The following is a 27,014-nucleotide window of genomic DNA, read 5'->3' as shown; positions in this document are numbered from 1 at the left end:
GAAAAGAGGTGTGATCATCTTGTGAAAATGTTCACAGCAGCACTGCTGACAGAACATGTTTCCTGATCCATAGCACCTCATTTCAGGAAGCAGACTCCTCCCCAGGCCCAACTCACAGGCACAAAAAGGAGAAACAACAGAAAACCACACATGGAGTTTGCTTTGAGACAGAGCAAACTACAGGGAAACAACATGATACCCACTCAGCCACAACCTACAGCAAAAACCTGGCAGCTAGTGACATCTTGTTCAAAATGGTAGTTTTTAGCCTTCAAAACAGTTATTCAGTCTAAAGAAATAAACACCTTACTTTTTCTCCTTGCCTTTCTGAATTTGACAGCAGCCAGGTTTATTAAATTCATTCCATATAAGTTGTAGTCTATAAAGAGTTGAAGGAGGTAGGGAACATGGGCTTCATGAGGCTGGTAAGATTTGTTCATTATGGCTCCACCTTGCAGAAGCTCACACACTCTAAAATTAAAGACAATTAGGACAAAAAGCAAAAATTATTTCAGTACAACAATGCTGATATTTGATTTTATAAAAAAATAAAATACTTAAACTTCTTAAATTTTGTTGTATTTTTAACTTTAGAATTTTGTTTTCACAATCACAGATGCACAGAAGTTACCTTTGCACACGATGACTCAATATTTGGGTGTTAATTACAAAGGAGCTGTGAATACTCCAGCTTAAAAGAAAAAAAAAAAAAAAACCTCTCAAAACTCCTCATGCCATGTACTGTTCCTGCAACTGACCCAAAACCACTAGAGTCCATGGGAATCTTTCTACTGAATAACTGGGGGAGCTGCACACCCACTCAGCAGGAAAAGCTCTGGAAGTCTCTCTAGTTCGTCCTGACATACATACAAAGGTCTCCTCTTCAGTTTTAAAGTTCCATACTGTATCCATAGAAGCAAGATTCTAACAACTCCCTAGAAGCATGACCAGTCTGCTCTTTTAAATACCTACACATTAAACAAATAACTGCAGGTATTTGCATAATTATAAATGGGTGCAATAAACTTATCTCCAAGTAACAAGATGTATCTACAGATCAGAGAACAGCACAAAGCACCTCTACATGCAACCAGATGGGTTAGAAAAAAAGTCTGACACAGAAATGTGTCAGTGCTTGTCTGGATAGGAGTCATTCAACCATGAGAAGCTCCCAACCTCAGATCAAGTGTCACATCACACATGCATAGAGATTACACTGAGACAGAAATTTCACATCATGAAAAATTTGGCCAGCCTAGACAGAAACCCAGACAATCTACCTTATGATCACATATTAGTTCTTTAAACAATACAGTTATGACAGGTAATACTAAACACTCAAAGAGACACCAGTTGATGTTTGAGAAATAATTCCTTATTTATTCTGTAACAGTCAGGTTGAGATCAACTGTGCTTTCATTTAACAGAGAATCAGTCTATTGTGAAGTAGAGAAACTGCCTAATAACAAAAATTATCCAGCTTTACATGAATATTTTAATTTTGATAATTGATGCTGGAATTAAAAGACTTAAAAATCCACTTAATATATAAAAAGAATACCACGTTGTTCTCCTGTCTTGCTTCAGAGTTACAGAAAAAGTACCCTAATGCAAATTTGTTCAAGTGTTCAAGAATTAGAGTTAATACAAGACAACTAAAGGCAAGCACATCTGGTCTTGCTTTTCTGACCTGCTACTGCTTTATAAAGGTTCTTGCTGTGCTTAAAATTAGCAATTTTCTTAGGCGTTTTGAAAAATTTGGACACTAATTTGGTTCTTTTGTTTTGTTAATATGTACGTGAATCTGTTGCTAAAACATCAATTTTGAAGCAAGGTATAAGGAAATCAGCCAGAACTTCTTATCACTACATCCTTACCTTTTTACCATTGCAGGATTGTAAAGATAAATCTTCATGAACTGTCTCTCCTTTTCATGGTAACCATAAAAAGGCCTGGAGAGGAAGAAGTAAAATCAAGAAGCTAGCCAGTTATGCTGTGGCATTTATTGAACCATCTTTTACTATAAAGATCATTAAAATCCAGGGAAAAAATAAGAAGGTAAAAACTGCATATCCAGGAGAAGGAAAATTCCCACGTGTCAGACCACTACATTATGATATAAAAGGTTTCAGATAAAAAAAAAAATAGGTCCTATGTGTGTCAAAGTATAAAAAAATAATTAGGAGGCACTTCTGGCTTGACATTGTTTTTCAGTTTCCCCACATGTAAAGACTCTGATGGCAAACCATCATAATAGCACTTTTAATAAATGTATCTGTGCTGGACTGCTTCAAAACCAGTGTTCAGCCTTTCTGAGAAATGCTGCAAAGTCCTTAAGGACATTAATTCTGCTTATCAGGCGAAAAAGAATAAATACCAGCTGTTTAATATAAGTAACTGAACAATCAAAACAGTTCCAAAGAGTGAAGAGCTACCCCTTTTCACTGATTCCTAACGATCTTGTGCAGTAAATGAGGCATGAACAGTGAAGAATACAGATGTGAGAATGCAATTAAAGAAAACACAATGAGTATGTCCAGACTAAACTGAGGTTGAAGAGGCAGCACTGAATCTAGTATTACCTGCCTGAATTACTGACTTTTCAGCATCCAGAATTATAATCTTATCAAACATGCTTGTAAAATAGCAAGTAAGGGGCCATAATTCAGCACGCTGGGTGAATGCAAGAAGTCTAGTTTGCAATCACCAAAAGCAAAGTCAACAGAAATTCAGGTAAGCCTACATTTAGATGTTATCTCTACAAGTAAAACTTCTTTATTAAAAATGTATAAAGATAATGCAACTGGGATGCTTGCTTGCTAAGTCTAAAATATGAAGTTCAGCAGTAAGAGGGATTTCAGCCCTAAATTAAATGCAAACTCAGCAGAACTGCACCACTGTAGCATTAGCACTGCTGTCCTCCACATGGTTAAATATGCACACATTTAATACCTCCAAAAGCTACACTGAACTGTTTAAAAATCGTTTATGATGTTAAAATTGAGCTAAGTTGAAACAACAAACTTAAACCTTTAAGCTGAAAAGGAGATCAGATCTCATACAACAAACCAATCTCTTTCTTACAGCAACAGTATAAGCCTAACACCAGGTTATATACATAAACTCACTACAACTCCCTCTGCTGTAGGCATGTCAATTAAAAGCTACTTAAAAAAACCGTCAGCACTTGCATAACAAGTGCTCCACACTCACACTGACATGGGTGAGAAAGATTTACAACACTTCCAAGGTTAGCTGTGAACACCTGCTTTACATACACAATGCACAAGGACAGCATCTTTTGCCTCTTTTTATTCCTGGACCTCAACTATGCTTGGAAGTTAATGCAAAAAAAAAAAAAAAAAGTAGTAATATATCTTGTTAAATCTGTAAAAATAACACCCTTCCTGCTAATCCAGAAGAGAAGGGATAAAATAACCTCCAAATTTTCAAGAAAAAAAAATTCTGTTTCTCACCACAGAGACACTGTATTATCTAGGAACAAAATCTGAGTCAGGTCAGGATAGAAGAAAAGGGATTTGTGTAACTCCGTAAGCATGTCTTTCTACCCAGGTCCAGATGAAGGTTTATTACAGTCTCTGTTAGGTGCTTCCCATCAGCAAACAAAACCCCAGGAAACACACTCTCCTGTGCTCATTTGAGGCAAGGAGCATCTGACTTTCAGTAATGACTGTTTTGAAGCTGTAAGGGAGGTGAAAAAGGTGAAGGTTCTCCTAATCTCTGCCTGCTGTTTTCTCCCTGATTCAAAGAGTGTCTTCAGCAGTTTAATCTGCCCAGCTCTCACTGGCGAGATGAATGGTTATACTTCAATTCCCAGTTCTCACAAAACCAAGAAATCTGGGGGTTAGCTTCCCTGTTACTGCAAAACCACATCAGAAAGTTCTGATTAAAAAAGAAAGTTATTGAAACAACTTTACTAAGCAATATGTAGAAGATACCAATAAAACTGGCTGGGAATAGAAACTTAACAGTTGGAAAGAACATACTTCAAAAGTGCACTAAAAAAAGTAAAAGGTAGTGCTGCACAATACTTAAAATTAGCATTTACATTGTTCTGAAGATGAAAAAAACATTAAAAAGTCAACATATGTATAGGCTGTGTTCCTCCAGGACAGCTTCCTATTATTCATTATGATTTGACATATTTTCTGTCCTTGGTTATGCAAGTTAAATAAAAATTAAGAGAATCCTTAAAATGTTAACATTGAATAATAGAATATAGTTCCAGCAGTAGTATAAAGCTACACCAAATAAAACATGACAGAAAGCTCAAAAGGTAAGTAAATCAGTGTTTAAGAGCCTCTGCTTCCTGGCCTGGGCTGCTGTAAGAATCAGATGGATAAACACAACCTGACAGTCTCTGGGATGTGCTTCCTAAAGGAGCCATCTTAGATGAACAAAGAAAAGGAGACCTAGAGTCAGGCTCCTGCAAGACATGCCTGGTCACAGAGAACCTAGAATAACCTGGACAGGTAGAAAATGTTGTCAGGAAAATACTGCTGAGAGAGCAGAGACAGGAAAAGTTAAAAGGAACAGATCTGGAAAAACGACAGGAGAATCCAAGTTTGGGAAAAAATGGTGTGTCAAGTGTTTGGAGGAAAACCTGTTGATTATGTTAAAGTCAAAGCAAGTGAGAAGAGTTGTTTAGTAGTTGTACAGGCCTGTACAAAGACACACATGGGGGAAAAGAAAAAGGAAAAGCACTGCAGTCACCCAGGTCCACACTCAGTGCCTTGATGTAGTGCAATTGCAACATTTCAGAACAAATAACCAAAAATCCTAACAGGTCATACTTACATTCCAGATACCAATGACACTTTGAAAACATGTTGAACAGTAGAAGAGGGATTGCCTAAAGCCACATTCAGTGCTCTGTCAATGCTGAATGCCACTTGACGAAGATAATATTCTGGATGCTGTCCAAAACCATCGTATGGTACATAGAGGTAAGGGAAGATACCATGTAAGTGGAGACAAGTCTTCTGACCTAAAAAAAAAAAAAAGGTAAACATTTATTTTCTAGTAACAACTTTTTCTTAAGTAGTCCCCAAGTTTATTTTTTTTTCAGGTTATTTTCAGGTTCTGCAGACAGGATACGTTTACAAAACCAGTTCAGGTGTGTTTCAAACAAATGGTACCAACTTGCAGCAGTTCTCACATTTGAGTCACTGACAAAAGCAGAACAGAACAGAATGTGACACACACAGTGGCAATTCCTCTCCTAACAATTTTCTTTATAGTAGCAACACAACACCTCTCTGAGAACAACTCCGCATACAGGAGGGTTAATAGTTTCCCAGCCTTTGTGAAAATTTAGCGGAATCTAAGTTCTTCCCATTCCTCATTGGGATGAGCACACAACCTGCCAGAAATTAAAAAGAGCCTCCAGAGCATGTGTGGAGCCATTCCATAATCTAGTTATCTAAGGCATAAGTTGCAATTCAGAAAAAAATAACATCCTCCTTTTCAGCTTTATGCATCCTGGAGAAGCCTCTACAGCATATGCAGGTCTCCAGCCTTCTAACAACATGCTCACTCCTTTAGGTTTCATGAGTCTGCAATAACAGCAGAAGAACACACCATGAAAACCACTGTGCTGTGCCACAGCTTGAACTTCTGCTTCAGACAAGGCAGAACAGTGATATGGACCAAGATTTTCCAAATCTACCCCAATTTTGGGGGGCTGGTCTCAAGTGTCATGCACATTGTCTGTTCTTTCCTCACCAGAACACAACAGAGCATGCAGTCACTCCCAAAACTAACACTGGATCCTGCTCAGCCTCCTTCCAGTCCCAAAAATCATTCATGACTTCTCGCTGGTCAATGCAATAGCTTCACAGAAAAATGCAGTAAGCAGATGTTGGGGATTAACCCTCAGGACAGGCAAAGTATAGAACCTTGAGCTAGGGTTGGAGAAGCTCTCTGCACAAAGACAGCAAAGCAGCATCTAAAGGCAGTGCTTTCATCAACCAGGAGAGAAATACTGCAAAGAGGTAACACCACTTCCCTGATCCACAAGACCAATGATAATACTTCCAGAAGTCTGTTATTTCAAGCTGAGGTTATTTCTCAGCAGGTGGACTTTGGCTGAACTACCTGCACTCATTCACACTCCAATCAGTGCACCATTGGCCACCCAGTGCAGGCAGCTGTGAGTCAATCAAAAAGCAGGAAGAACTCTGGCAGAATCAGGAGGGCTTTCAAATTTTCACACCTGTGGAACGCATGCCTCCAAAGACCATAAACAGCACAGCACTTTTTCTACTGTATTGTCCTTCCAATATTTATCAGACCTCCACATCATGTCTAGAAGTGAAAGAAACTGCTTAAAGGCTGGTATTACAAGTCCATTTTCCAAGGAGAATGTTATTTGCCCCATAAGTCACTCTCATAAAGTCTCTTCTGCAATGTTTAAACACAACCTGTATACACATACATCATAGAATGCCTTGGGTTGGAAGGGACCTCTAAAGGTCATCTAGTCCAACCTTCCTACAAAAAGCAGGGATATCTCACACTAGAACAGATTGCTCAGATCTTATTGTTGAGGTCACCATCTATGATGAATTCTGTCCATGCTTTTCAACTATTTCAGAAGAAACACACAAAACTTTGAGATGATGAGACACTGTGGGAAACACAACTTGGCTATTTGAAAACAAGAAACTGCAAACTAAATGTTAATATTGATGAGTAGCCAGAATAATAATGAATCAATACTTTTAAAAAACTACAAATGCAGTATTTTTGGATAGTAAAGAATGTGAGCTCTACTGAGCCTTTAAGTCAATACTGAGGTCAAGTCACCCCAAAGAAACCACACACAAGGTTTCAGAATCTGTTCTACCTACAAACAGCCGAATCCAGTATTTTCACTTTAGACTGACCTAACCTTGAGGCTACAGGCAAAGCTCTACAGTCCCCAATTCATTTCACCCCAGAGAAGAATGCAAGATTCTACAGTAAGAATAAGTGGCTGACTCCAGAGCTCAGGGGCCTTGCAGCCTCAGTGATGTTCATGCATTAGGTAGGATACCTTTAAAATACAAAATCCCAGCATGGGAGATTTCTAATAATGAATGAGTGCATGTCCTGTGGTTGTGATACAGTTTTACTAACCTTTTGTAAATGATGCTCAAAGCCATTTAGTTCCTATCCTGTACTTAATTCCAGAAGTGACTACAGAACCCTCACAAGTTGAACTCAATACTAGAAACATTTTGAGTAGACATAATCTTACTTAGTATTTAGAAAACTAGAACTAGAGAGAAACATAACTTCAGACAACAGTTCAGTGTTGGTCTTCATGCAAAAATATTTTGCTGTGATACTTCTGCCACAGAACAAACTGATCCCATTAAAAGAAGCTAAGTAGATCCATTGGGAGCAACTACACAGAATCCACTCTCCTCTGTGTAAATGAACAATCAGTTTTGTTGAAGCTGAAGTATAATCCCTTTCTCACAGACCATTATAAAATACAATAGAGTGGGAGTAAAAAGGAGAATGCAGCAGCACTTAAATACATTGCAAAATCCCAAGATTTCAGGACAAATTCTGGCTTGAGATTAAAAAAAGGATGCAGAAAATGGAAGAAAAGCTCTTTTTACACACTTGCCATCTATTAAAAAGTACTTTAACTGTAGTTCAGTAAAGTGGCAGGACTAATTAAACATGGACAGTATTAGCAACAGAATTCACATTAACACAAGAGTGTCACTGCAGGATGCAAAAAAGACTTGACAGCCATAAGGGATTTCCTGCCTTTAACAGCAACAGTAGAGCAAAGTTGTTAGGAACCAAAAGACATTACACTGCCATCTTTAAAATACTAAGAGGTATTTTCAATTGGCTATTAAACCATCTAGATTAAAAAAAAAGTAATTGAAAAGCTAACTGTGAACAATGACAACTACAGAAAGTGGGAAAAATAACAATCCTGTTAGGAAAAATCTGAAAATAAAAACTTGTAAATGGGATAAATATTAGAATCCAATTTCAAAGTAAGTTCTTTCCCACAGGTCTTGCAGAAAGGAAAGCAAGTTGTATAAGCAATTTGCAGGGCTAGAATACCACTACTGAACATTCTTGTCTTGCAACAGCAAGCCCCCTGCATCCTTCTTCCTCTCATACTACTAAATTCTGAAGTGGCACCCAGCCTTCTTCAACACTTTGCATCAGCAAAACTGAAACAACCTGACGATATGGAAACCAGACCATCTCAACCATCCACCTATGAGATGGTGAAGTGCAGCAAGACAAGTGAGTCAACAGATTTTTTTCTACCACTTGAACTATGGAGGGAGACAAAGCTGAGAGAAAAGCAGAGCATTCAGATACAAAGTTGAATTGCATTTTAAAAAAAACTAATCCAAATATATAAGATGTCCCTACAAGGGAAAAAAAGGCAAAAAAACAGTATGAAGAAAGTTTATCTCTATATTCAAAATTAAAGGTCAAAACTTGCAATACACTTCCCACCACTTCAGTAGGCTCCTAAAAGCTGGTAAGAAGCTCTCACAATTAGAAGAAAATGCAATGTATTCTTCATTTCAGGGACAGCACACCTCCCTCCAAACACAGAGGCATCACAACATTCCTGTGCTTTTGAAAGCAGCACAAATATCCTCTTCCCAGAATCCCAGATCTCTGGGCATTTTCTAGATTGGAACAAGAAGTCCACAGGCTTCCCTAAACCAATTATCTTCCAAAAGACAAACTCCGCTCAAGTTCTTTAGCAAATGTGTCAGGTCCCAAGGTCTGAGAACCCTGGAACAGATGTTTCTACTGCTCAGAGGTTCAGAGAGGTAACACCAAACAAAATTACATTAGAAGCACTGATTTCTGTGTCGTGCCTAAGCACATCCTGCAGTTACCACATCTCCAGCTGATAGCCATGCAGCCAGTTTGCCCAGAGACAACTCTTTTACAGCAAATAGAAGTTGTCTTAATAATTTGAAACATTTAGCTTAAGAGACCACCTGGCTCACCAAGTCTTGTCTTCTCCAGACTAGAAAGCCATGCAACAGCCACACAAAGATGAAGTCCATTAGGTACTTTGAACTGGGAGGTATCTACAAAAGACATAACCTTTGAGGCCTCTCAGGCTAGAGTCTACACTGGGCATTACTGCCCAGATCAATCCTAAGCTCCCCAAAGCAAAGCTACTGCCCTTGTCTTACTGAGACAAACCTGACCATTTATAAGATGCACAGGTACATCAACAGAAAGGAACAGCTATTACCTACCACCAAGTAAAATAACTCCATAGTGGATATTATAGGAAAAACGTAACTCGTGAAGTTCACTGGTATGCAGTCAAACTAGAACTAGGTACATCCAAAGATGCAGAAGAGAGTTTAGAAGTACAAGGCTCCTGAAATAACAGAGACCAAAGAAATTAAGCACCTCAGAAATCAACAATGAACCATATACAAACCATTCTTCACTACTTTGAATTCTTGTGAGCTGTAAGAAATGGCAACAGTATTTTCTTCTTAGTAGAAACAAGCAGACGAGGTCAGGGATTTCCTTAATTCAGTACACATCTAGAGAATGAGCCACATACAAACTGCTATTCTTGCTTCCTCTATTGACATATTACTCACGTAAGCAGCCAGATAATATTGGCAATATTTCTCAAATGCCAAAAAAATCAGTAGGATGCCAGCTAAAATGAACTAAAACACGTGAAGGAGGAAAGTGTAGCTGGCCCCAGCTACAGATCCCAGCTATCCTGCCGGGCTGTTGGCACACATGGGCTGGCAACACAGGCAAGATGCTATGCCAGTAAGAAAAGCAACCACATGAATGCAGCAGAGCAGACTGCTTCACACCACACTGACCACAGCACAGCCGGGCAGAAAGAGTGGATTTGCTAGTCACAAATAAAACAATGATGTGCTCTTTGCTGCAGCTTGTAAAAGATGAAAAAATGAGCCAGTAGTAAAAAGGAGGAGCAGAGCCTTTTGTTTCCATTTCCTTCACCCAGCTTTCATTAAAGACTGCGACTGCTACACAAGTTCTCTCAGCTACCTTACGGTCTGTCTTCATGGAAGTAACACAAGCCACATGTAAATGGAAATTGCTGCATATATATTCAAAGGAGAAAAAGATTTGCTGGTTGGTAACTGAACTTGAACTTTCACCTCCGCATGAGGCTCATCTGCCTATTAAATACTGTAATGACTGTGCACTGTTCCCATCACATTTCCCCTTTTTCCTGTGTCAGAAAAAAAACAGCTGAAACAAACTATTTTTTTTTTTTCAACTGGAAGAAAGCAGGCAGTTTTCTGTCTGCCAGATAGCTAGTCAGAACAATTCAGACAACTTTTAAACTCCTCTATAAGCTTCTAAAAGAGCTATATGGTGTGCAACAGTAATAGCAGGGAACAGACCCAGAAAATACACTGCTTTCTTAGTATCTTACTAACCTGTTAGCTGTGGCAAGAGGCCAGGAGCTGCCCCATGTGGGACACTGGCTCCAACAGACCCTCCTGCAGAGCACAGCTGAGCCCCTCAGACAAACTGGGGACACCTCTGGGAAAACATGTTTAGGAAAGGGAACACTAAAGTCAGAGAAAAGAGGAGGAGCAGCAGCTCCATGGCAGAGCAGGTATCCCCTGCAGCCTGTGGAGAACGCCTCAGTGGAGCATGAGGATATTCCTGAAGGAACTGCAGCCCATGGAGAGCCTGCTGCACAGCAAGCACAGGAAGGAAGGAGTGGCAGAGATACCACCTGTGTATTGACTGCAACCCCCCTGCCAGGCTTCATGGGAGCCTGCAGGGCAGGAGTGAGGTGTGTGGTTCGGGGAGTCTGGGGTGATGGAACTAAGCAAAGACTGGAGAACGGGGAGGAAAGGTGTGCTGTTACAATGTTTGTTTCTACATTGATTTTAACTGGCAACAAATTAGTTAATTTTCTCCCAGTTTCACAGAATCACAGAATCTTAGGGGTTGGACAGGACCTCAAAAGATCACCCAGTCCAACCCCCCTGTCAAAGCAAGGTCACCCAGAGCACATCACACAGGAACGTGTCCAGGCGGGTTTGGAATATCTCCAGCCAAGGAGACTCCACAGCCTCTCTGGGCAGCCTGTCTCAGGGCTCTGTCACACTCACTGTAAAGAAGTTTTTTCTGATGTTTACATGGAACCTCCTGTGCTCCAGCTTGCACCCATTACCCCTTGTCCTATCACTGGACATCCCTGAACAAAGCCTGGCTCTGTCCTCCTGACACTGCCCTTAACATATTTGTAAACACTGATGAGGTCACCCCTCAGTCTCCTCCAAGCTCAAGAGACCCAGCTCCCTCAGCCTTTCCTCATCAGGGAGATGTTCCACTCCCTTCAGCATCTTTGTGGCTCTGTGTTGAACTCTTTCAAGCAGTTCCCTGTCCTTCCTAAACTGAGGGGCCCAGAACTGGATACAATATTCCAGATGTGGCCTCACCAAGGCAGAACAGAGGGGGAGAACCTCCCTTGACCTACTAACCACCCCCTTTCTAATGCACCCCAGGATGCCATTGGCCTTCTTGGCCACAAGGGCACACTGCTGGCTCATGGTCATCCTCCTGTCCACCAGAACCCCCAGGTCCCTTTCTCCTACCCTGCTCTCCAGCAGCTCAGCCCCCAACCTGTACTGGTCCATGGGCTTGTTCTTCCCCAGATGCAAGACTCTGCACTTGCCCTTGTTGAATTAAAGAGTAGAGTCTGTTTTGCCTACAATGATAATTGGTAACCAATTTCCCTGTGTTATCCTGACCTACTCCTTTTACTGGTTCTGTTCTTCCACTTTTATCCCTCTGCCTAAACAGGGTGGGGGGAGTGGTGCATCTTATCAGAGGGGCAGGAAGGTGGCTGTTAGGCAAGTCTAACCCAGCACACACGAGAAACAGAAATGATCCCCTGGATGTCAACCTTCGGAGCCTTCAAACTATTTCAGAAGGCCTGGAAAAGGCAACAAAGTAAAGCAAGTCTTAGTGTTAGACTTACACGTGCTACCTTGTGATCCCTAACTTGACCAGAAGATTTCAGGGGGTGTCACAGCTGAAAGCCTCTGATTTAAACCCTTTACTCAGAGTAGAAGTTTCAGCTGATCAGCGTTCATGAAAAACAACATACAGCTCAACCCCCAAACTAATAAAACCTTTCAATACAACCTTAACATTTTAAACCATGAACTTTACATAAGTTAGTAATATTACCATAAATTAACACAATGGTATAAATATTGCCCATTTTTCTATTAAGAATTAAATAATGTGGGAGACAGTATTATCCTTCACAATAAAACCTACTTAAACCATATCAGTGAAGAGTATGCCTGTTCATGAGTCTTCCAAGAAAGGCTATGCACAAAGGTGTAGAGTGCTCAAGACATTTCCAAGTGGGGGACAAGGAAGCTCCAGCAAGCAGACAGGGTAATAAAACACTCTAATTCATGGTAGTTTTAAAAATGATGCTACACATTTAAATTACACATACCTCAAATCCTTATTCAAAGCTTTCCCTAAGGATTCTCATGACAGGATTCTCCAACCAACTAAACAAGGGAAACCATTTTCAGATGATGTAGCAGCTTTGAGTTTGCTATGAACCAATCCCCAAAGGAAACAGCTCTGAAGACCACTTAGAGAAGCTGTATTCTTGAAAGCTGGTGCTCTGAATCCTTATTTATCTAACAAAACTGTAAATCCTGAGCAATTCTACAGTTTTTACCACACCAAAAAAATCTTACTGTCCTCTTTTCCTTCATACCAATTTTCATCTCTTTGCTCCACTTTAACAGTTGTCGGATAACTATTACATTTATCTTCAATAGCTATTCAAGATTAAGTCTGCAGAGGTGCTGTATAAGTACAAAAAAATAACTGTTTTAAACAATGAAAACAGCAGCAGCATTAGAAAAATTAACTTCAAATTATAGTATTTTTCAGTGTATTTTTATATGGTAATGAAAAATGTTCTCCTCCTTTACACTACAATATTGAGGCATAAAGAAATAACACTACAGTAACGTTCTCTACTTTTGCTTGCCAAAATATCAGATAGCCTGTTTGCTTGTCAAAAGCCATGGGAGGGTAAGAGTCTTATGCAAGAAAAAAGCCTGTGAAATTAAAAGTAAATTAAATTAGCTCTTCTTAGACTTATTTTCCCATAGATCTGTCCACGGTGTTTAAAAAGAAGCTGTATTTTAATTTTTTTGTCTTCTACTATGAATTTAGTCCTTAGAACTCTGCCACACCCTCAGCTGTGGTTACTAACAAGCAGGGGTCCCCCCCAACCAGGTAAACAAAGACCTTAGCATCCACTAAAGCAAATAGATGCTAAATGTAGGCACAGCATCTGTCACTCTTCAAATGTGACCTTTTTATGCCTTCTTCTGTTCTTTTATGTATTACAAAATATGTAAATCAATGCTCTTTCACTAATACAGCTGGCATAACTATTTCATTCTGCACATTTTGCAATACTATTCAATATCTTACTTCCTATTTTGGTCTCTTTTGTGACATGCTACTTCACTTCCTCATCTTTAATTAAGCATCCATCCCCAGCTTTTCATCTTCTATAAAGTCTGCTGTCTCTTGGCAGCACACAAAGGGTTTAATGGCTTTTTTGCCTGCTCCTTCTGCAAAGAATGCCCAATCTTTGTAGCACTCTTATCTTAGGCTTGTTACAGTCACTAATTGATAACATACACACTGTTCTAGTTCTTCACACAATTGCAACTGAACTACCTTTTTCTGCCTCAGTGCTACAGCAAGAAAAATTTAAACACTTGAGCATTTTACAGAGAGTCTGTATCTAAAGACTGCTCGTCTTGTACAGATCATTTCATGTGATTGTTTCATATTTACTTGATGATCTTCAGAGTGGCTGTAAAGACTGCACAGACTGGATGTTTCACTTGCCAAGACTAGGTATTTATAGCAAGTCTGCATTCTTTAAGATATGTTTTGAAGTGCTACTGAGAAGTATCTGTCACTGACGTACTATCACCCTGTCCAGATTCTCCTGTTTTACAGGGTCCTCTCACTGGCTATTAAATTTTAAATTGTGGAAACTCTGTGCACAGCACAACTCTAACTACTGACTACCTTTCTGCACTGAACACAAAAGCTGTCCTTCATGTATAATTAAAAGGAACACGGGGAGAAAAACAGCTAGCAATCTAGTTTCACATTTTAAGCTAATCCAACAAATGCTCAGAGGGAGTGCTTGTATCAGTCACTCCCTTGCTCTGTTCAGATCTGAATCCTCTCAATGCCCACTCAGCCCCTCTACCAAACCCCTGACAGCACTGATACATAGGTAGTATTAACACTTTTTAACCAGCCTTCTCCAAAATGTAGTCCTCACATTTGACATTACATTTTTCAGATCAAGATTAAAACATCATATAAAGTGACAAAAATGTGAAAAACTCCTTCCAGCACCAATATGTTATCAAAAAGGATGTTTAATTTCCACTACCAGTCCACAGCTTTTTCTAAAATGTCGTTTTCTGCTAATGCTCTAAGAGATTTCCTGTTCTTTTAAGAGTCAGGACATCATGCTTTTGAAGCTCCTTTCATCCTGTGTTTTGAATGGCTTATGGCAGACTGAAATCTGACCGACAGAGAAGACAAGAGTACATGTACTTGGGGTATAATCAGCATTGCTCATGTTCTTGAAAGGTCGCTGTGAAATGAACTTGGGGAGCTCAGTAGGAATTGTCCTCGAATCTTACCAGCACAGATGCATCCCGCACCTACTGAAAGATTCTCACTGTAACCGTTACATTGACAATTTCATGGGCTGTGTATCCACATATTTACAATGACAATTATGTGGATGATCATGGTAATTTTAAGTAGTGCTATATATAGAAACTATTCAGGTATTTATTTCTTTTCTTTAATGTAGCAGCTTGCTCAGAGAAAAATTAACTGGATAAAGCCTGAATGACTAAGACCAATGAGAAGAAAAGACAAGTCAGTACTTTATGACTACACACTACACACTAAAAGCTTTCCCTCAAAAATAAAACCTGAGCAATAAAGGGAATTTCTTCCATGTCTAAGACAATTTAATAAAGTCTGCAGCAAGAGCAGAGGAACTGCAGTCAAAAGCAACACTCTCCCTCCCCAGGCTCTTGGCAGCCCTACTGCAGGTATCCAGCAAGAATGGAAAGAGAAATGAAAAAAACAACTCAAAATACCAAGACCAAAACTCAAAAAGCCAAACTACACATGGGGGGGGGAGCGTAAAAAGATAAATGGAGATATAAAGAAGCACAGGGAGAAAACAGGAAGCAAGAGTCTGAGAATGACAGGAAAAATAGATGGAGCTGCAGTCTGGCAGCTGATAACCAGTGGTAACAACCTGAACTCAACTCACAACTCAAACTGTCAATCTATTGACAGAAATCTTAGTAAGTGCCAGAACTAAGTGCTACTAGTTAAGCCTCTGGCTCCTCAGGTGTATGTATTAAACAAAAGTTTAATGGTGCAACTGATAGCAATTCTTTCACAGAACCTTAGCTTCATCTGATAAATAGGAAAGACACGGAATATGCAAGTAAGTCAGAACTACAGGCTGGACAAATTACTTGATAATGCAGATCTCATTTGGCACAGGAGCTAGAGATGTATGCCAATACAGCAAGCATCAACACAAAGATTCACCATCAAGGGAGATGCGTATAGAAAACAGATTCTAGAAAACAGATTCTAGAAAACAGATTCTAGAAAACAGATTCTAGAAAACAGATTCTAGAAAACAGATTCTAGAAAACAGATTCTAGAAAACAGATTCTAGAAAACAGATTCTAGAAAACAGATTCTAGAAAACAGATTCTAGAAAACAGATTCTAGAAAACAGATTCTAGAAAACAGATTCTAGAAAACAGATTCTAGAAAACAGATTCTAGAAAACAGATTCTAGAAAACAGATTCTAGAAAACAGATTCTAGAAAACAGATACCATTCCCACCTTCTTCTTGCCATTTTCATTCTGATTATTATTTAGAAAACAATTAAGTATTCCTAGGCTTTATTAAATAAGTATTGTAATAGTATATAAAAACTTAAAGCTAATACATTCAGGTTGAGACCCCACAAAAGTGAATGTTTTATTTGGGTTAAGTTTTTAACTGGGGATGATAAACAAGCTGATGCCTACCAGCTGAGCAACTGAATACAAAGTCACTAAGCACCATGTGATAATTGCTAGAAAGAATGTGAAAAAATAGCATTTGAACACATTCTTGAAAGTCATTGTAATGTTTTCACACAGAGGAAGAGATTTCTGGCACACCTTTGCACTTCTTAGGGACTGAAACCCTGGTGTGCTTTTAATGAAGAATTTACATGCAACACTGATAAATGGGGACTGCTGAACTTCTATGAAAGAGAAAAGATGAGCTGGGAGGAAGCTAGTTAAAATTTGGCAGCTCTGAAAGTTGAAGATGTCCCTGCTCACTGAAGAGGGGATGGATGAGAAGACCTTTAAAGGTCCCTTCCAACCCATGCCATTCTATGGTGCTATGAAGGTGAATAAACAACTCGAATCAACCCACAGATGCCATTTGACAGAGCTTGCTGAGCTGGGCCAAGAACTGCAGTAATCTGCTCCTTCCCTCAGGTCACAGAAGGACCAAAAGTTTAGTTTTAGTTTAACAAGAGTTGGGGGTGATGATGAATGAGAAACTCAACATGAGCCAGCAATGTGCAGTCACAGCCCAGAAACCAACCCTGTCCTGGGCTGTGTCACCAGCAGCACCTGGCAGCAGGGCCAGGGAGGGGATTGTCCCCTCTGCTCTGCTCTGGTCAGACCCCACCTGGAGAACTGTGTCCAGTTCTGGAGCCCCCAACACAAGAAGGACATGGAGCTGTTGGAGAGAGTTCAGAGAAAGCCACAGAGATGATCCTTGGGCTGGAGTAGCTCTGCTCTGGAGACAGCCTGAGAGAGTTGGGATTCTTATACAACTCCCATCCTACAGGAGCAACATAATAGCACAAGTCACCTTGTGGCCAGATTGAATAATGTACTAGATTCCTTATGAACTTTAAAAGCAATTTTATGACAACACTGCAGGTTCAGCATCTGCACACATCAACTTCAGTAAGTGTATCAAAAGGTGAAATGATGAGTGCAGTTGGCTGCAAACAGGACAGCTGAATTGCTAAAGATGTACTTCTCCTATAAGCACACAAGTAGCTACGTTATAAAGGTATCTAGATTAATCTGAGTTAAAGTACTTGCTTACTGGTTGCTTTTTCCAAAATTAAAATTTCAAACTTATTGAAATATGACCCATGACATTGCTAAAATATAAACATGTTTTAAGTTATTACATTTTAAAGTAACTTTTTAAAAGAAATTTATTAAAGCATCATTTGAACCTAGCACAGAGCAACTGTCTGTCCAAGTATTTGAGGTTTCAGATTTCAGTGAATTGAACAGGAAACATCTCCAGGTTCCAGATATAACTGTCTTTCCTCCAGCCACTTGTAACACAAACAACACTCAGGAAGATGTGAAATAACACACACCTATAAACATCCAAAGCATCAAACCTGCTATATATACTCCTCAGTTTTTAATTTTTGCCCTTTTATTCTTCTAGGAAAGGCAACAGAAGGGGAAAAAGGCAAAAGGAAAGAAAGAAAAAAACAAACAACCCAACCCTCAAGCCAATACCAAAATATCCTCTGGGTGTTTATACAGAATTATCATGCTTTAGAAAAACAACTCAGCTGTACAGTAGAGACAACAATCTGATTAAAACTAAGCTGCTGAGGTCACCTGCTCTTGCTCCCATTTTCCATTTCTCCTTTGAGACTGTACAAGATTTTGGACATCAGCACCAGGAATGGAGACAGAACACTGATCTGGCTAAAAAAACAAAGCCAGTTTTGGGTAAATGTGCATTACAGCTCTCCAAGAGATCACGCCATAGTGATCTCCTCAGTACTGGAGACTCAAACATACCTAAACAAACAAAGCAATGCTTCCCTAGAGACAGTGCAGCACAATTCCAACCGTGTGGGAATTATGACTTATCAAATGACTTTAGAAAAAGTGAAAAATAATCTCAGTGTAACACCCGCAGTAGAGGATCCAAGACACAGTCACCACAATCTGTAGCTAGGCATGCAAAGAATGGCAATTTACCTTAACAGTCAGAAAAAAAGTAAGACTATTGTTAAGAAAACTTTTAAGAACTCCAGATGATAGAAATCAACATTGCGGCCTGCCATGTGACCAGGCTTACATTTTTGCTCCGAAGAAATTTGAGGTTAACCAACTAATAATTAACATCTGCACTCAACTGAAAGGCATATAGCTCTAGGGATGTGTATTACAAAACATGCTATTTTCTGAAGTCTCTTTATTCTAGTAAAAAAAAAAAAAAATGCATAACAGTCTAATTTGCAGCTCATTGCTTATAAAAAATTGCACAGACCAGCCCCCTGTGTACATGATACACATGCATTAATAGAACTTCAAATGGAGCCAGTACAAAGTAATTTTTAACTTTCCTAGTCCCAAATCGATTATCTCAGCAAAAGTTGAATCACTTCAAAAATAAGTAGACACAAGCCAATATACTGATAAAATTACTCTTTGTGTAGTTACCACACCATGTATAAATGTCATTATCTGTAGAGTTCCCTGCCTGCACTCACAGGGCCCATGTATCCTGTCTACTCATGTGAGACTCTTGAACTGCAACTCTCTGTCTTGGCTCATTTTGAATCAAATGCTTGTAACACATACTTTGTGCTACTGTTCACTTCATAAAGATGTTTCTGTACCGTTGTCCCCTGGGGAAAAAAAGTACATTTGTTTTCACATGTCTGTCAACAGACTGTGCTGTTAACATGAACCTAACGAATCCTACTGCCTGTGAGGAAAAAGGAAAATGTGTTGAGGAAGAACCATAAAAAGAAACAGTAGGAACAGCATCTTCATCTTCACTAAGTCTTTCATTATACTCACCTTCTGTAGGTCAGATGGATGCTCCAGAGCCCTACCTTTTATTTTATGCAGGAGGTACATCCAGACTAATAAATTAAGCATTATGCTACTTCTAAGTGAAAGAGGACCAGGGGAGATGGGCCCCTTCAGCAGGTAATTCATCCTACTTTAAGACAGAACTTGTACAGACAACACCTCTCCAGTGTTTCAGGGGCACAATCAGCAACCTAGAACCAGCCAGAAAGCAGACAGAAGTAATAAAAGATGAAAAACTGATTCCCTGCCATGTAAATTTAGAACTATATTTTTACAGGCCTTTTACATGCATAAAGATTTGGAAGACTTGGCTGAAATGTCCAGTTGTCACCAGATGCATTTTCTAACAAACTTCCAATACTTTTCATATTGTTCTGAAGTTGTCTTACTTTCCACCTCTGTGTTGAAGTTATCAAAAGCCCATGTTTTAAACCTCTCTTTTGACCCTCAAAAAGGGAGACCTGGCAGAGCTTTGTAGCTCAGGAGTTTCTGTGAGTTGCCTGAACCCTCAAATTGACAGATGAAGACTGCTGACAGAAAAGAACAATAGGCAAACTGCTGATAGCTGGGCTGGCCAGAAAGCAGTGATCTTTTGGCAAATGATCTCTTTTTTTATCAGTTTATCCCCTTTAAGAATTAGGTTTCAGCCAGAAATAATACTCGCTCAAGCAGGAGTATATGCCTATGAAGGACATAAATTAACAACACTGAATTCAATGAATATTCAACAAAAGATATCTAACTTTAGAGGCAACAAATGAAGCCTGTTGTCTAGAAGAGGCTCAGTCCTCCTGGTGAGGATATTGGAATAAACATGACAGTGTCAGCTGCTCCTTCTATGACCACAATTATCTCTCCATTCCACTTGAGATTTCTCCAGTGATTCAATCTAACTTGTAATTCATCAACCTGGGTTGTGTGAAGTATGAGTAAGAAATCTCTGATGGCAAGGGGTGAGCTTTTTTCAGTAGATGGGCATGACTATTTGGAAACTGGTATTTTGCAATGACCTCTCACACTCTAAGAAAGAGGCAAGGGTGACATGACAGTGTCAAGCAGGTCTCTCAGGGCCACAAACCAAAGCAATACCAGTTAAACACTTGTATTGCCATAAACTAACAGATCTGTCTAGAAATAATAACTGTTCCAAAGAATGCTGTGATGTATTTTTTATTAGTGCTGAAGTGCTCAACACTTGCAGAACAAATAGATGCTTGCTGGAGGAACAAATATACATTTGCTTCAGAAAGAACAGCAGAGACTTTCTCGTTCTATTTTACACAGTATGGAACCAAACCAGGTCTGGCCTGATGCTCTGCTCCCCTGAAGCTGCTTTTACAGTGTTACTGTTTTAGATACTTAAAAGAGGTTTCAATAAAAAGAGCATCTGCCAAAATGCAATAAGCATCAGAAATACTTAGCAGTAACAGATAAAACAAAGTCAAATGACTCAAATATTTCTGGCTTTGCACCTGGCTGAAATGCTGCTATACATAAAGGAACAACTTATCTGAACAGTGAGAGCACCTCCAGTGCTGGCATCTTCTCTTAGGTCACAAGCAATCAGAAGAATCCAATCCTGCATGTGCTGAATTATTAATATCATTTGCATTTCTAAGGACAAGCCAATCTCTAAAGCTGGTTTATGGAGCCAAAGTTTACTCAACTTGTGCATTTAACAGCTGCTTTCCCAGCTCCAAGACACTAATCTCCTTCCCCTACAGTGAGATAGTGAATACCCAAGGACACATTTCATATAAAAGTTACATTTAGCTTCGAATTCTGATTCCACTGTGGCAGTGCCCATGGTGACAGTGACACCAGGCAAAGACATTGTAATTGACTGCTCACATGCTTTGAAAGTACAGGCATGATGTTTTGCCTGTCATCCCTAGAAGCACAAATACACTCACAAGCTACAGCAGGTTGAACTAGCACACAAATTTAGAGTGCTCCTGCCCTGACAGTTGGGCACAGCTGTTCCCACAGGGTAACACCTTAGGGTGGTGCTGCAAAGATAGGGAGCTCTCACCTGAGCTCCAAGGTGTTACAAAAGGACAGTCCTACAGACAGATTTTATGTTAACCTTCAGTACTTGGGGTCAGCTGTTTACACACAGCTCAGACCAGAACAAGGCAGTAAGTTCTGTAATAACACAAGGAGCCTGATGGGGAACTGGGACTCACATCTTTTCACTTTACAAGCCTATGGTTCTAACTCCACATTGCTGAGACTGAATCAGGGCAGTACTTCCCACCCAGAGGCAGCCGTACAGTGAACCTGCGCTGAATCCTTGTCCTGGTTTGTTGAGAACCTCCTGTCACTCCAGAAATAGTGACGGAGTCAGGATGAAGCCCATTTTCCTTTTACTGATTATTTTTTCCTTCAGTAAGCTTTCTTTTAACTAGTAGTGTTCCAACCAAGACTGATAATGGTGGAATGTTTCTCTAACTGCTGGGGCTTCAAGGTTGCACCTTCACTCTGCCGTCTCAGACACTACGGGGAGATCTGTGACCCGCCTGTAGGAGGCTGAGTTAGACAGACAGCAAAACTGGCCAGAGATATTCCATTCCATGTATCTATTTAAGCTCAGAGGAAGCCCAGAGATCACAGAAGACAACTTCCTTCCTCCTTCTTCTTCCCTTCTCTTTCATCCATGGCTGGCGCTTGGGGAGGACTCCGTCCATCCATCACCATCAACCCCCAAGCTCAAGCTCTCCTGACCCTCATCACTCTGCTCTCTCTTCAGCAGCAGCTCTGGAACTTTTTGGGACTGTTTGCAGCTAAGGAGAGTACTGTGGGAGTTGCTGGGGGTGGGGGGAGGCAACAGGGGCTTTGTACATATCCTGAACACATTTGTATATAATTGTATATATTTTCTTATGTCATCAGTGTTTAATTAAAGCTGTGTAGTTTAGTTTTCAACCCAGCAAAGTCTTTCTTTTTCTGTCTCTCCTTCCCTACCTGGGTAGGAGAGGGAGGGGATCGAGACCCTTGTTGTCCAGCCTGAAAGAATCACCTCTTGATCTGCTGGCCCAGAATGAGGTTGGGCCTCTGGGCTGCAGCTGCACATGGGTGGCTCATGTCCAGCTTTTGATCCACTAGGACCCCCAGGTCTGTTTCCACAGGGCTGCTCTCCAGCGTGACCTCCCCCAGCCTGTATTCATGTCTTGGGTTACCTTGGCTCAGGCGCAGGAACCTGCACTTGGCCTTGTTGAACCTCATGAGGTTCCCCTGGGCCCACTTCTCCAGCTTGTCCAGGTCCCTCTGGATGGCATCCCATCCCTCTGGCATATTGACCACACCACCCAGCTTGGTGTCATCAGCAAACTTGCTGAGGGTGCTCTCAGTGCCACTGGCAATATTGTTAATGAAGATATTAAACAACAGTGGACCCAGCAATGACCCCTGATGGACAAAACTTGTCACTATTTTCCATCTGGACTTAAAGAGTCTCTAGAGGAGGAAAAAACATGTTTGAGCTCTCTTCTGAGTCTACTATATTTTTTCAACACAATTCAAAATGTACTGGTGCAGGAGTTGGACACACTGCTTCCCACATCTGTTCCAGAAATGCTGCCTTCAACCTCCACAGCATTCTCCTATTACTGATGTAAACAAAAATGACATTAGCTCTTTCAGCATCACACTGATACTCATTCAGCTGCTTGTCTGCAATGACACCTTTTTTTTTTTCACAGCCACTGTTTCCTGTACCATGAACTCTGCTTACATTCTTTTTTTTTTATATACAACAACCTGCTTTGTTTGAATACCCAAACTCTGCAAGTAATTGACATAACTTTGTACGACTGCTGCACTACTTCACTTTCCTTGAATTCTATCAACATTAGACATTATCAATACAAACTAATTACACAGCAAACTTGCAAGAAAATAAATAATAGCTTATTATAAATATTATAACCAGCAGTTTCTGACGTGAAATACTTGTGCTCCTTAAAGGGATGAAAACCCCAAAGTTGTTAACCTTTTCTAAAAATTCAACTCCAGCTCTTACTCTGCAACCATGTATTACAACTCAAAACAAACGAAAACACAGCATCAGGTGACACGCTCTGAGTTATCAGAAAATTTCCACCTTGAATTCTGTACATTGCAGGGAATATTAAAAAAAAAGAAAAAAGAAAAAATGCTGAGCAGTTCTTTTGTGTTCTCAACTGTCAATAAATTACTTTCATTAGTTTTATTACAGTTAGAACGAATATTGTTCACTAGGCCAGAAAGAACCAGTACAGTATGCTTATACTCATGGCACAAGTTTGGTTTTGCACAAAATCCTGGTAAAATGGAAGATGGAGAGAATAGCACATACTATACAAACCTGCATGCAAAGTTCTGTGAACAGAACTTTATTGATTCAGGTTTTGAAAATTTATGTGTACTGATCAGCATGTTTAGAAAAATTAAGCACATATCTATGCAAGTTTAACATAAATATTTCATATCTTAATGCCTTTGAGTTGAATGCATCATCAAAAGTATCGGGAAGGCTTAAAAAATGCTAGAGAAGTTGCATTTCCAATGCACTGAGAAAAAAATTATCATCATCTACTCAGAACAAAGTCCTCACTTTGTAACCTGTTTAAAAGCTACATATTTTAGTCATGGGATGGAGGACATTCCATGTTTAAGATACCCATAGGACTTCATTAAGCTCCTCACTACAACCTGGTAACTGAAATAACAACATCCAAACAAAATATAGACATCTCACTGCACTAATCAAAGGTCCATGTGGACTACAAGGGTTTAATACAAAAGCAGGGGTAGTACATAGTTAAAAAAAACCCCAAACAACAAAACACATGTTGGAGAGTTTTAGAGCTAAATATTACTCAAGAGGGAGCAATGGGAGGGGACAAAACTAAACTAAATATGATCCATTCAACTCCCAGGACACTGTTCACTTTGTAAGTAAACAGGATGAAGTCTCCTCGTCACAGTAACAGGTAAAACTTGGTATAACTCTATAGATCAGCTGTGAGAGGTAATTTTATGCATTTTGAATAGAACTTTTGATGAAATTATTACAGAGTAGACATTTGAAACCAGTTTATTCCATACTAGTTAGTTTTCTGTAGTGGCTTTATTGCTTTTTACCCAAGGGCTTACAGAAACAAACATTTATTAGGTCTTTTTTTCAGCTGATGGCAGCATACGGACACAGTAATCTTTCCAAGCCATTGTTTTCCCATGCTACAACTACTGCAATAGTAGAAGCTACTCCTAAAAGAAAACAAAGAGGACTAGCAGCTACTGAACATTTTTCTCTTCTCTGTCAAAGAAGTGGTTTTCTCCACCTCTTTGAAAATAGCTTTTGCTTTATTCCTATGTGGGTTTAGATCCCCTTGCAGCTGGTTATCCCATGGAAAACTCAAAGATTGGTGACCAATTCTGAAAACCCAGGTTAACCTTGTAAAACACCACCCAGTGATTCTGCATTTCAATACTGTCTCTGTTCACCTGTGTACCTCTAGTGCTATATTCTACTTTTCATGCTGCAATCCTCTTAAGAGGTTTTACCAGCACGTGTCAGCTAACCTGCTCTGTAACAATAACTGCAGCAAGAGGACTGGAGGACTACAGGTGCTCTAGTAATTTTACTTGCATGCCATGGCAAGCTTCAGTAAGGAATGTGCTTGAATTCTGATCTATGATTTCCCCTAAAGTCAGTAAACTTGACCAAATCTTAAAGTACATGCAGGCTGTTAATGCAAATGGTATGATACACTTTTTTGGGGCAAGAACCAAAAGCACTACTGCTAACTGCTTGTGAAGACACACCTTAAGAGAGACCTTAGAGTCTTCCTCAGAAGCAGTTATCTACATTTCCAAGAGCTGAAAAGAAAGGTCTTCCTGAAGCCATGCAGCAACTTCACACTAATCACCCAGTGCCAGGAGACAGAAGTTTATACAAGTTCAGAAGTACACTGACAATCATACCTCCAATTTTTTTGTCCCTGAGGTCTGTAGGACAGTTAATACTGCAGTTAACTCACAGACCATAAGGACTACTAATTGCTAAAAGGAACATAGGAGGTTCCACATAAACATCAGAAAAAGCTTCTTTACTGTGAGGGTGACAGAGCCCTGGGACAGGCTGCCCAGGTTGTGGAGTCTCCTTGGCTGGAGACATTTAAACCTGCCTGGACAAGTTCCTGTGTGATGTGCTCTGGGTGATCCTGCTCTGGCAGGGTGTTGGATTAGGCGATCTTTCCAGGTCCCTTCCAACCCCTAGGATTCTGTGATTCTGTACTAATAGCAAAGTTCAGGACAATGAAGAAAAGGATACATGTTTTATTCACAATTAGACCAAAAGGTGAAGCATTTTCCAAAGCCTTTCAGGAAATGAATGGAAAAAACAAAACTTGAACTCCAACACCCTGACCATCAGACTGTTCTTCAAGTCTCACTCTTCCAGTGGACATTCAAACATGTGGACAACCAGAGAAAACTGAGCATAACCAAGAATAAAAATCTGTGCTTAAAAATTACTTTGCATCATTAAGATCAACACTTAACTGATTATTTCAAAGTCTAGTCAATTAACTTGAATATAGCAAAAGTGAAATCAATACAAAGCATACGGAGAGCAAAGCAGAGATCAAGAGAATGTATCACACAGGTGACCACCCTGTTGCAGCACTGAAGGCTGGGGACTAGGACAGCAACCTGAGAACCTCATCTTGAGAGAAAGTAAGTCTTGTGCAACTCAGAAGAGATGCTGATGATTGAAACCTGTGGGGCTCTAGCCCTTTAAGAGACAAAGAATTCCTTTATTTCTAGGAAAAGTAGAAAAGAATTGCTATCAAAACCACCCAAAGACCCTGAGATCTAAAAACACAAGTAAGGTGATCTATAATTTGTCTTGGCTTTGGTCAGAAAATCATTAATCAGTATCAAGGGGGTCTTTCTGCATCATCCTCTTCTAAACGGAATGTTCCAGCAAATTTTAGATTATGTTTACTTCTACATATTATTAATTTCTTCAGAAAAAAAAACAAAACAACTTTAACTTGTGTTTCTAACTCTTTGATAACAAAGGCAGACTTCCAAATGAGAATCATTTCAACCCTATGCCTGTAGAAAAATTGCTCCTCTGCCTCTACTGTTGCTATTCATAGATCTCTAAGCAGCTACTAGTCCAGACCAGATGACCGTAACAAATCCAAACACTTCTGGCAGAGACATGTTTATTATTTTCCAATATGAATGTCTGCCAAGTTTCCCTGTTCAGGATTTTTTAATTTTTTTTTTAAAGACAGGAACTGTGTGATCCAACCCTTGTCAGGGACTATCCTTCAAACAATTCTTTCAGAAAGTTGAAGTGCACCAGCACATATGCAGACTTGCATTTGAATATGGTTCAAAAACATTAGAAGACACTGCACAGTCAAAACTTTAATCTCCAGGAAAAAAAATGCTTTGTTTGGAGCCTTTGAAATAATTTATCAGTACACAATACTCAAAATCTTTAACAACCACAAACTCCAGTGAAATCAGTGGAAACTGATGAACACAGCCACCTTCAGTTCCACTCAAAATATAACCTTTAATAACACCTTTTGTTTTATGGCTTTCTAATACATATTCTACAAGCTCTGTTTCCAGTCTACTGCTCCTAGTTTAGCTGCACAAACCTGCACACAATATTATGGTGTAAAGGCACGTATCTTGTGAGAATTCTTAGAAGCACTGGTGGCATATAATTATTTTAAATTATGGTCTTGCAATGAAGACACATAAAGGCAAGAAAAGGAGAATGAATCCCACTTCGAAACCCTCACGACCTTGTACAAGTCATCCAATCCCTTGGTCTTGATTGCACATCCATAACACCAAATTAAGAATTACTTCAGTATTTGTAAGCACAAAACCATTCACTATCTGCATACATGGCATCCAGACAGAAATGCAGTCATACAGTCTATATATGTGATAAAGATTACTAAATATCTTTGCAGGA

At 39.7% G+C, this 27,014-nt stretch overlaps 1 protein-coding gene across 1 annotated transcript in view; it reads right to left on the bottom strand.

Moving 5' to 3' along the window:
• Window positions 1–27,014, bottom strand: part of REV3L (REV3 like, DNA directed polymerase zeta catalytic subunit) — a 108,782-nt gene that overhangs the window by 66,138 nt on the left and 15,630 nt on the right. Inside the window, exons 2-4 of the mRNA XM_051613089.1 lie at window positions 4,819–5,008; window positions 1,878–1,952; window positions 311–471 (exon numbers count right to left, since the gene is read on the bottom strand). Coding sequence (XP_051469049.1) covers window positions 311–471; window positions 1,878–1,952; window positions 4,819–5,008 — 426 coding nt within the window. The remainder of the gene's footprint in view (window positions 1–310; window positions 472–1,877; window positions 1,953–4,818; window positions 5,009–27,014) is intronic.

Source organism: Apus apus, chromosome 3, assembly GCF_020740795.1.
Source record: "Apus apus isolate bApuApu2 chromosome 3, bApuApu2.pri.cur, whole genome shotgun sequence".
Taxonomy (NCBI): domain Eukaryota; kingdom Metazoa; phylum Chordata; class Aves; order Apodiformes; family Apodidae; genus Apus; species Apus apus.
The sequence above is the reverse complement of the archived record's forward strand: the minus strand, read 5'-3'. Positions and strand labels throughout refer to the sequence as shown.